Below are 12,223 nucleotides of genomic sequence, written 5' to 3'. Positions count from 1 at the left end.
CCAGGACATGGAAGCAACCTAGATGCCCATCAGCAGACGAATGGATAAGGAAGCTGTGGTACATATACACCATGGAATATTACTCAGCCATTAAAAAGAATTCATTTGAATCAGTTCTAATGAAATGGATGAAACTGCAGCCCATTATACAGAATGAAGTGAGCCAGAAAGATAAAGACCAATACAGTATACTAACGCATATATATGGAATTTAGAAAGATGGTAATGATAATCCTATATGCAAAACAGAAAAAGAGACACAGATGTACAGAACAGACTTTTAGACTCTGTGGGAGAAGGCGAGGGTGGGATGTTTCAAGAGAACAGCATCGAAACATGTATATTATCTAGGGTGAAACAGATCACCAGCCCAGGTTGGATGTATGAGATAAGTGCTCGGGCCTGGTGCACTGGGAAGACCCAGAGGAATCGGGTGGAGAGGGAGGTGGGAGGGGGGATCGGGATGGGGAATACATGTAAATCCATGGCTGATTCATGTCAATGTATGACAAAAACCATTACAATATTGTAAAGTAATTAGCCTCCAACTAATAAAAATAAATGAAAAAAAAAGTAAGACTGGCAAAAAGAAAAAAACAATGTTGCCTCCAGGCACCTACCATGCCTCACCCTATCCCAGCCTTGCTGACTCAATACAATACTGACCTTTCTCCATCACCAGATCGTCAGATTCCAGGAACCCCAGTTATTCTTCTTGGCCTGAGGAATGAGGTAGGGAACTGAGTAAAGGGTGCTTAGCGTGTATGTGTGCTCAGTCACTAATTCATGTCTGACTCTGCAACCCCATGGACTACAGGCCTCTGTCCATGGGATTCTCTAGGCAAGAATACTAGAGTAGGTTTCCATTTCCTACTCCAGGGGATCTTCCCAACCCAAGGATTGAACCCGTGTCCTACCTTTCCTGCAATGCAAGTGGATTCTTCACTGCTGAGCCACTGGGGCAGTCCAAAAGGGGCTTAGACCCAACTCTAGACATCTCAGATTTTGACTCTATGGCAGTTGAATAATCTACAGGTTTTAGATAAATGCATCCAACAAATTGCTCCTATATCTATAAGAAAAACTTAAATGTTGGATACTTTTTCTAATGAAAAGGATGCTAATTTCAAAAAAATAATATATGATTTTTTACCTTCTTAAACATGAAAAATCCCAACTTTACTTTGTAATTTCCTTTCCCAGTAACAATTAATCCACATTCTTGGCTGGCATCCAACTCCTTCCAATTTGGAATTGCTCCTTATCTCCTGCCTTCTTTAACCTCCCAAATTATGTCTGGTTTTGTTCTGTAAAGTATTTGTGTTAACAGTAGGAAAACTAGTAATGACAGATGATACTGATAATGAAATAATAATAGCATCTCTACTTATTAGATATCAAACACCATTCTGAGACTTTATCATATTATCTCATTTTCTCAAAACCACTGTTCAGTAGGTATTTTGAGCCTCATTTTAAAATAAGGAAACCAATGTTCAGAGAAGTTAAGAATGTGCCCAAGGTCACATTTGGCATAAGGAGTGGAGCCAAGGTTTTATCCAAGCCTGACTCAAGAGCCATATTTTTAACAATTGTAATTTATTGCCTTCCATAATTTGTTTTCTCACAATCAACCTGGGATGATCAAGAGCAAATATTTCTCCAACAGAGATTTTGTTTTAAAGTCTAATTCTGCCCAATTCTAGTTGGGAAACTTGGAGCTAATTATCTAATCTCTGCAATTCTCTTCCAACTGTAAAATGAAGATAGTAATTCCTTCCTCATGTGGTTTTCGTAAGGATTAAAGAAAAATGCACAGTACTTATTAGCACATAGTCAACGCTCAATTAAGAGCAGCTATTATAATTGTTACATTTTTATTGGTTTCATTGTACTTTTTATTCTATGAAAAATGACTATTCATTTCTCATGTTGATTGTGTCCCCCAGCTGCACACCAATTTCAAGTTCTGGAACCCATTATTCACTGATTTGTATATAATAAGAGGGGAGCCTCACAGAAATAACAGGAAACACAATTAATTTGAGAAAGAGCAGTCCAAAAAATTACCCAGGGGCTATTAGAAGTGTGGCATCCTTCCTGGGTCTCTTATTTTCTCTACCTTCAATTTTTGTAAGGGGTCATTTCTCTCCTGATGATCGTATCAGCTGTTCCCCTGTGACAGGCAACAAACTATTATTTCTGCCAAATGAAAGGAACTCTCTGCCATCTCAGTGACCACTGCTTCTCCTTGTCGCATGCTTTATCTCCTTCACCCAAAATGGCCTGGTCCATAATTTATAGCCTGACTGCCTCGGCAGGAAAGGTTGCTTTGGGGCCTTGAAGACCTGGCTACGTGTGTGGGCTCCCCTGAAGGAGGCCTTGGAACTATCTATCCCAGCTGCCATGTGGTGATAACCTGTCAACAGAACCGTCTTTTCATCCCTCTGGGCCTCTCTCCTGAACCACAGTCTATCACTTTCAATAGAACACTATGTTCTTAAGCATCTTTCATGCCGCAGTGGCCTCAGGTTCAAGTCTTCTGGGATCACCTTAGAATGTGTTTAGGGCTACAATTCTGGGCCCCCAGAGAACATAATCTGGGGGTGCATAGGCAGGTCTTCTTTAACTAAAGGGGGGCCCCAACAATCCAGTTATTTTACTGCAAGGGGTTTCAGTCCAGCAACTAGGAGTGAGTGTAAACTCTCAGCCCTTTTCCCTGACCAGCTTTACAGTCCCAGAGCATCACCAGTCTCCTTGATAAAGCTGTCCACCTGCTTAGAGGCAACCTAAAAAGGAGAAGACTGAGTCTGCGTTTTGCTTTTGTTTGATCACTTCCCTGTTTTCACAAATCTGGATCATTACCAAAAAAAAAAAAAAAACAAAAACATCATGCAGAAATCAATGAGGAGCTCACTGGTATCGTAACCAGCCACCAAAGCAGAAGAGAGAGTAAGGAATCGGGTTTGGCAGGGCTAGGGTGAGGGTGGAGAGGTAGAGTGCATTGGAGTTGGAGACCCAGCAGTGGCAGGATTAGGAGAGCTGACCCCAAAGGCTGCATTCACCTCTTCAGTCCCTCAATCTAGCCTGCATCCTAGGTAAGTGCATGGGATAACACAACCATCTCCATTGGGGTTTGCCTGCTCTGGCTGTTTCTTTCTGGCAAAAGTGTGAGTCACTTTGGGATCAGGAACACTGAATCCAGAATAGTAGCCTGTAGGCTGAAGCGATGATTTCTGAAGCATGGTTCACCTGCTAATACTACAATTTGCTAGCCTCTCCTAGTTTATGAGTCAGAATCTCTGGGGAATTTGAAGATCATTCCTAAGCACAATAAAATAAAACAACATATTGTGAATCACTAATCTGGGTAAATTCAAGTATCCATTTTGCACAGAGTAAAGGCCTTCAAAGATGTACATATCCGAATCCCCAGAACATGTGAATATGTTAATTATTAAGAAGAATAAGATTGTAGATGGAATTAAGGTTGCTATTCAACTGACACTAAAATAGGGAGATTTACCCTGGATTATCCAGGTAGGTCCAAAGTTATCCCAGGGACCTTATATGAAGAGAGAGGCAAAATACAAGAGTAGGGAAGGTGATGAATAAGGAGTTGGCCAAAGTGATGCAATGTGCAAAGTATTCAGCTCACTGATATGGGCTGTGAAGACAGGAAAGGGAGCCATTGAGCCAACGTGTGCCAACAGCTCTAGAAACTGCAAAAGACAAGGATACCGATTCTCCCCAGAAGCCTTCAGGACCACAGCCCTGCCAGCAACTTGACTTTAGGCCAGTGAGCCCTGTATTGGACTTCTGATCTCTAGAACTGTGAAATAATAAATCTGTGTTGTTTAAGTGACTAAATTTGTACAATGGCAATTGAAAACTCATACAACTGCAATTCATGATAAATGCCTGCATTTGCATATTATATAGATAGATGTGATACCACAAACCATACAGTACGGTTTCTGAAAGGCATAAAGTTTAAGAGACTTCTAAGAACACAAGGAAATTTCCCACCTATCAAAAATAGGTCATCTTTCTAGGCTTAATTTATACCAACTGTCCTCAACATCGTTGTGCTGGATATTCGGATATTTTCTTGACCGCTTCTGAAAATCCAGTCTCCACTTGGCTTTGTGCCCTGGTAGGCAGACCTCAATGGACCAGACTCCCTTGCCCTCTAGTTTCTAGTTGGGTTCCCCCAAGAGGGGTTCCAGCAGGAGTCTAGAGGACACTCAGGTGCCAACCTTGCCACTTGTACCCCCATGAGTTCAGTTCAGTTCAGGCTCTCAGGTGTGTCCAACTCTTTGCAACCCCAAGGACTGCAGCATGCCAGTTATCCCTCTCCATCACCAACTCCTGGAGCTTGCTCAAACTTATGTCCATCAAGTCAGTGATGCCATCCAACCATCTCATCCTCTGCCATCCCCTTCTCCTCCTGCCTTCAATCTTTCCCAGCTTCAGGGTCTTTTCCAGTGAGTCAGTTCTTCACATCAGGTGGCCAAAGTATTGGAGCTTCAGCTTCAGCATCAGTCCTTCCAATGAATATTCAGGACTGATTTCCTTTACGATGGACTGGTTTGATCTCCTTGCAGTCCAAGGGACTCTCAAGAGTCTTTTCCAGCACCACAATTCAAAAGCATCAATTCTTAGGTGCTCACCCATGAAAGTGAGTGCTTAAATTTTGTGCTCTAGGAACCTTACTTGCCTCACTCGAGTACAATGAGGAAGAAATAAGGGGTCCCGGAGAGGCCTCCCAGAGTGGTGACAGCCTGAAAACTACTTTGAGCCCCAGCCACTAAGAACCTGGAATCCCTCACCATTTCTTACAGGCCTTCTCCGCTCCCCCACACAACCACCTGATGAACAATCAGAGGCCACGGCTGAGAAAGCAGAAATGAAAAGTCAAGAAAACACAGCCCCACAATACCAAGGGAAGAAACTTCATTTAAGCAATTTATGCAGTCATTACATATACAGTGCTGTTAAATGCAAATTGTATGCAAAAATAAACACTACCCTCCACAGGGATAACTTTTTCTTTGTTTTCTCTGGCTTCTGAAGCAAACTCAATTTGGAAAATAAAAATAGAAAATTACCCAGTGGTGGGATAAGATTTATCTATGCATCTCAGTACCTCTTACAATAACCCCCAATAGTATCCATAAGCCTAGAGGGATCTGTCTGTGCTGAAGCACCGTGTGACCTTGAATTGAGCTAAACACAGCTGGTAAAGTACAAGGATAAATGAACCTATGTCTGTATGGATGTGAGGTGAAGAGACCCCTCCTAGGAAGCCATCCCGGGTCACCAGTCCTTCCCAGCCCTCCCCTAATGGCCCACAGAGTGAGTTCAGTTCTCTTACCTTTTGTGTCCCCACAGAGTTCTACACAGTACGTGGGTATTGGATGCACAAAGGAGTGAGTATAGCAACAATAATTGGTACAGTAAAATCCATAAACAGAGCAGTCCATGCCTGACTAAACGTAGACAGGCTTAGACATGCATGACCTTTGAACTTCAGGGGTCTCCCCTTCCATGTCCTTCCTTGCTCCCCACCACCCATCCCTGCCCCCAGATATTTTTAGAATAAAGCAACAAAAAGATAGGAAGAAGATCATGGCAGGAAGAGGATAACAGCACTAATACTCTGAATAAGGTTGCAAGGAATTTAAAAGTTGGACCTCCCCCTCTAACATTTGTTTCCTGCACATAAACAGGAACACTACATGGAATCACTGGCACTTATTTTTAGAAAAAAAAAAAATCTAAAAGATTAAAAAAAAAAACAAAAAAACACCCTTGGGTTGACTGTAGACTGATGTTTCCACCTGGATCAACACAGTCAGCTCTTGAGCACCAGGGTCCTGTGCGGGCACTGCTGCAGGCCTACCTTTGCAGGAAAGAACCAGAAGAAAATGTTGCTGTTGTAAGTCTTATTCACGGTGATGTAGCCGGAATAGCTTGTCAAATTCCATCCTGGGAAAGGAGGTACCAAACTCAACCGTCTCCCTAGTGGGGGAAAAGATGTATAAGGATTAGACAAAAAATAAATGCAGCACTGGCCATCTCCATCTTAGCCAGACTTCTCCCAGGGGCCAGGTCTGGAATGGAGTGATCAAAAGGCTACAGGGGGATTGCCATAAAGGTGTTTACTGCCCTAGCCAGGTCCACATATTCAGCATTCACCTTTTAGCCAAGAAGAAAATCAGCTATCCTCAACTCCACTCTAAAGTTAAATCAAGGTGTTCACACTGGGCCACCTGGAAGGCCAGGGCAGGATAAAGTCACCTAATTCCAAAAGGTGGGGGTGAGGGGTGCAAGAGAAATAACACAGCGAACAAACTCTCAGCCTAGGGAAGGCCTGTGTTCGTCACATCCTTCTGTTGGTGGGAGCAAAGGGCCTGACACTTCCACTAAGGGAAATGAAGTGAGGCGTGTGGGGCGTGGGGATGACTAGGGATGGCTAAGGAGGGTGGGGAGAGGCAGGCAGTGGGACTGGGGGTGATCATGTGGCCACCCAGAGGAAGCCAAACAGGACATGGGACAGTTGTGAAACGCACAGGTCCTGGTTTTCTTAGGGCAGCAAAAGGACAGGGAGCGAGTAAGAGATAACACTCAGATAGCTGAGGCCGCCCAGGAGTAAACAAAACCGATAGAACTAAGATTTCCAAGGCCGATATAACAAGGGTTTTATATCATGTGGTATAATTATTGCCTCCACTTTACAGATGAGAAAGTTAAAAGCACAGAGGGGCTAAGGAACTTGCCCAAGGTCACACAGCCAGTAAAAGAAGGCTGGAATTTAAACCCAGCAGTCAGGCTGCAGAGAGAGCTCCTGCCCCCACCCTGCAACAAGGCATCTCAGCTAGAGAGTCAGTCAGAAGGTGTAGGCAGCAGGGAGTGGAGGGGGAAGCAGTGAATAAGAAAGGATTGGAGAAGGGACAGTAAACAGGTAGGAAGCAGGGGGTGGTGGCGAAGCCTGGGTGATGAGGAGAACTTTAGGGGGAACAAAGCAACTGTCCCTGCTAAAAATCGATCGTTCAAGAATAGCTACTTAAGTCTGAGACTTACTAAGTTGGAGACTGGTTAGTAGAGAGTAGTTAAGGAAGTTCGGTCCTATACATGTGCTACCAACTAGAGATGCCTTCAGTGGGTTGCCGGAGCCCACGGGCCCTGGAATGACGATTGACAGCGTCTCTTCCCAACTTGGTATTCAGTGACATCACTGATAGCGCGTGGTAAGCCATGGTGTAAATGTGGATATTGATCTGTCCACCCTGGACTTTGTGTGAGGATCAAATGCAAGCATGCATATGACCCCTGAGCACAGAGATGCACGTAAAATAAGAGCTCGGGCAAAGAAAGGGGTGATTCTCATAAGCCCGTGGGCCACCCCAAGAATAGTCTAGAAGACTTTGCCTTTTTGGGGTCAAGTGCAGATCCGCCAGGAAACATTAATTCAACTTCTCTACCTCTTCACCATTTTCTTCCCCATGAGACCTATCCCTCCCATTCAAAAAGAAAAAAAAAAAAGGCAAAGACGATAGAAAGATTTTACAGAAAAGGGAGATGTTCAGGGGAAAATAGTGTGTACCTGCCTATTCCCATTCCCCACCATTCCCTCTTCCCGTCTTTGCTTCCACTCTCAGTTGGCCCAAAGAAAAACCAACTCCAGGGCTGGGCAGTCTTTAAAAGAATTCTTTTGGCCATTTTTTTTGAGATTTAATTGACATACAACATGATACTGGTTTCAGATGTACAACATGATTGAATATTCATACACTATATGTTGTGAAAAGATTACCACAGTGAGCCTAGTTAACATACATCACCCTCTACAGCTACAATTTTTATTCTTGCACTGAGGACTTTCAAGACTTACTCTCTTAGCAACTTTCAAATACGCAAGACAATTTATTAACTCACAGCCCTGGGACTCCTACCTTTTGGAGTTGGAAGTTTGTACCTAAAACACTTTTGAAATAATTTTCACAAAACTATTAACCTTCTCGAAATCTAACAGAGACCCCCCTAAAAAGGGGGAGCAGAGAACTGAAGACTGAGGGGTTGGGAATGTGTGAGAAGTGAATCCCAGAGGAGTAAACGGGCATTCAAGAAAGACGAGAAAAATGAGAAAGGTCAGAGTAGAATGAGAAGAAGAGAAAACATAATAGAAAGGAGCAGGAGGGAATGGACTTTGGGAGACAGGTGATTGAATCAATTTCTCTCTCTGAGACCAGCACAACACGAGGTCCGCTGGCCTGCTCTGAAGATGACTCAGATGCTTACCTGGTCCTCTCTTTCTGACCCTTTCCGAGAATCTCAAAGTTCTGTCTCTGTTGCCTTGAACTGACTGGGGTATATTTTCTACCTTCCTTTCTAGATCAGGGGCTATTGGAAAGCAGGGAATTTGTCTTGCTTACCTTTGTACCCCCAGGGACACAGCATGCTGATTCAAACACTTAAGACATTTGATACATACTTGTTAATGAATAAATGTGAATTAACGAACTAAAACATGACGCACTGGCAATGCACTCAGACTAGCTCATTTCTACAAAAACCTCCTAAGGTAGGCAGGCCTTATTAAGATCTTAGGAAATTCAGAAAAAATTTTCTCTGGCCTTCAAAGAAGTGTTTAGCCTTGTTTTGAATTTTAAATTTCCTCTAATTATACCACAGTAAAATGATTAAAAGTTCTCTCAAATAAATTGATTTTTTTTTTTTTTTTGGCATTTTCAAATGTCCCATTCATCCTTTCAGAATCTGTTAATGGAATGTGGAAAATAAACTCCCAAGATGTAGGAGTTTCTTTCTTCCTGGAACCATGACTCATAATACAAATGTTTGAAACAGTTGAAAAAAGGAAAAAGGTTTTCTTTGAAGCAGCTTCACTTCCTACTTCTGGCAGTGACTGGTGCTTGTGATAGTAACACTTCCAATCCAAAAAGATTGGAGCATGACCAAAGAAGGGCCTGAATCATCTAATCAGGTACTACATATTTGCAAAGACTTGCAACATCATCTGGATGGACAGGACACTACCAGGCCATAAGTTTTAATAAATGAAGACCCAATAGCAAAATATTCTTTAAAGTTTATGAAAAGGCAGCATTTGGAAATACACTAAAATTGCCTCCCCCCCATATTAATTTTATTCATTTTGTTTCAGAGAGTGACAGTTTATTCTAGTTGCAGAGAAAGCAAATACACAATTACAACTACGTAAAACTAAGCTAGTTAACTGGGAATTTAAAAGGAATTAAAATTTTCTGTGTCTTTTTGTGAACTACTGTTTATCTCAGAAATGTTTTGTTGTGATATTGAGACTCACGTCCCTAAGATTTCAACAGACTTGATGCACAAAAGGGATTCAGAGCAGTGAGCTGATCATCTGTCCAAAGCTTCCTGAACTTTCAGTAAAGCGAATGAATAAAATTATCCTTAAGTATGTTGTCAGGGCTACATTTGAATACCCAGATGTACCAGATTTTGGATCAGCCATTTAAAATTCCATTCAAAGATTTCTGACTATATAACAGAAATTTAGAAAGTAATGTTACACCAGATTTAATATTTTAAATGTTGTCACTTATCAGATGGTGATCTAACAGGGTTGGCACAAAAGGATAGAAAATAAAACTATCTCCCTTGAAATCTTTCTTTACTACCATTAACATCCATAAGAGAGAAATGCTCATAGGCAAGAAATCCAGGAATGGGTGGGATGTGGATAATCTCAGGCAGATTTCTCTATATTCTCTGCACTTGGTTCTACCTGATGTACAATTCAAAGACACTTTCCCTTAATGCTGTTTAAGCTGTCTTCCTCACTCAGGATGTACAGGCTCTTACCCTATATCTTCAAGTCTGGCCACATAGCACAGTGGTTCCTACCTTGAGCTGTGAGTCAGGTGTGTGTGTGTGTGTGTGTGTGTGTGTGTGTGTGTGTGTGTGTGTGTGTGTGTGTGTGTGTGTGTGTTCAGTTGTGTGTGTGTGTGTGTGTGTGTGTGTTCAGTTGTGTCTGACTTTTTGTGACCCCATGGGCTATAGCTTGCCAGGCTCCTCTGCCCACGGAATTTTCCAGGCAAGAATATTGAAGTAGATTACCATTTCCTATTCCAGGGGATCTTCCTGACCCAGGAATCATGACTCAGCAGAGATAGGTTTTAAAGTCAGACCTGTCACTTACTAGCTTTACATAGCCCTGGGCAAGATACTTAATTTCTCTAGGCCTCAGTTTTCTCATCTATAAAATGAAAGCAATAACTATTCATTCTTCATTAGGGTTGTTCTAAGGATTAAAAGAGATAACGTGTAAAGCATAATTCCTGGAACATAGGTCTCAAATTCAAATTCTATAAATATTTATTGAGTGCCTATTACATACAGGCACTGTGACAGGAACAGGGGATATAATTACAACTAAATGTTAGCTATTTATTTCTTACTACTACTATTACTACAAGTACTACTATTTCCTAACTGGATTATGCCAACCAACAGGGATAGCTTCCTTCTAAAAATTTACAGTGTATCTACCTCAAATGTAATCCTTTAGCCCTTTAGGGTCCATTGCCTGATTCCTTGTTTCATGTGTGTGCATCTGGTTACTTCAGAAGAGGACAAGTTTTTTAAACAAAGGAAAATAAATTATAGTAGGCAAATTACAGAGCAGAAGGCAGAAAATCTGGATCTTGATCCCATCTCCGGTATAATTACCTGTGTCCTCTTGGGCAAATCATAGAAAATATTTGAGTCTCAAGCTCCTCATCTGTGGATTGGTAGGGTTTGGTAATGAGTATTTAACTCTGCTATGTGAATGAACATAATCTCAGTCATCAGCACCCACTTATTAAAGAAGCTAAAAGCAATGCATATCACTCAACTGGATAGATTTAGATTAATAATTTGCCTCTTCATTTATGTCAAGTGACATCAGCCTATACCATTGGGCTGCCATATTTTCATGACTTTTCTGCACTAAGCAAAATTGAATCTTTTAAAAAAAAGACTGCATTGCCTCATTATATTATCATTGACTATATTATCAAAGTTTTTCATCTTTTCTTACCAAAAAACATGATGAAACATGGAATCAATGCATATTTCAGGCAAAGATATATGAACAGAACTCAAATGCACCCATAAGAAGGGAAAATGTTTTGGCTTTAAATTAAAAAAAAAATGATGACAGTCTATTGACTATGAGATCTCTTCAAATGAAGAAAAGTCGCTTTATTTTAAACTTCCATACAGAATATATGCATTTATTTTTTATCTTTAAAATGATCATTTCCCTAAAATTTCTAGTTTCAGTTCCACATGCCCATGAAACCTACCAGCATATCAGCTTCAGAAGGATTAAGTCTGCCTTCCTACATGTGACTAGGTATAAAATCCAAAGCAAACAGCAAGACTTCCATCTATGGATGCTCATCTCCAAGATATGCTCCACCAAAAGATATCCCATCCCATCACCTTTCCCCTCTCTACTGGACCACTTTTGTCATTATCTCATACCCTCTTAATGACCCTTCCTGACTCCATAACTCTCCTCAGCCACCACCCCATTTCTCTGCTTCCTTTTACAAACAGCTCTGCAGGACAGCTGTCTATATACTATTTTATAGTTTAGGAGCATCGTGAGGTCCAGAAAGGTTACATCATTTATCTTATACAGTGATTTCCCTAAGCATGAAGAAGCATCAAGAGTAGAGGCAGGTCATAAATTTTAGACTCTGATGACACAAAATGACACTTTTTGTACTAGTATTAGGACAATCTCTAAATAAAAGCCATCAGCAAATACAGGTATTTAGAGAGCAACTTACAGGTTACAAAGAGTTTTCATGTACATTTTTTAATCTGATATTTTTAACATCTCTGCGACTTGGGTGAATTGTTTTATCTCCATCTAACCAATGAGGAAAATGAATCCTAAGACTCAGATAACTTCTCAGGCAAGGGGGCCAAGCACAGTGGCTGTGAGCTTAGACTCTGGAATGAAGCTGTCTGGATGTGACCCTTGCATCTACCAGCTGGTGTCTGCATGACTGGCAAGTAACTTCATCTCTTTCTGCTTTAGTTATCTTCTGTGTAAAGAAGCTTAAATAGGTTGGTTGAGATGCTTAAATGATTTTATATCAAATGCTTGGAAGCAATAACTGACACAGAGTAAATTCTAAGGTTATTATTAGCCCTATTA

The 12,223-nt window shown here is 41.3% G+C and overlaps 1 protein-coding gene across 4 annotated transcripts in view; it reads right to left on the bottom strand.

Moving 5' to 3' along the window:
* Window positions 1-12,223, bottom strand: part of CPVL (carboxypeptidase vitellogenic like) — a 126,372-nt gene that overhangs the window by 92,502 nt on the left and 21,647 nt on the right. For all 4 annotated transcript variants that reach the window (XM_065939178.1, XM_065939181.1, XM_065939179.1 and 1 more), the window contains one exon: window positions 5,906-6,024. In XM_065939178.1, coding sequence (XP_065795250.1) covers window positions 5,906-6,024 — 119 coding nt within the window. The remainder of the gene's footprint in view (window positions 1-5,905; window positions 6,025-12,223) is intronic.

The sequence above is a fragment of the Muntiacus reevesi genome, chromosome 6 (assembly GCF_963930625.1).
Source record: "Muntiacus reevesi chromosome 6, mMunRee1.1, whole genome shotgun sequence".
In the NCBI taxonomy this organism is placed as follows: Eukaryota; Metazoa; Chordata; class Mammalia; order Artiodactyla; family Cervidae; genus Muntiacus; species Muntiacus reevesi.
This window is presented reverse-complemented; position numbering and strand designations above follow the sequence as displayed.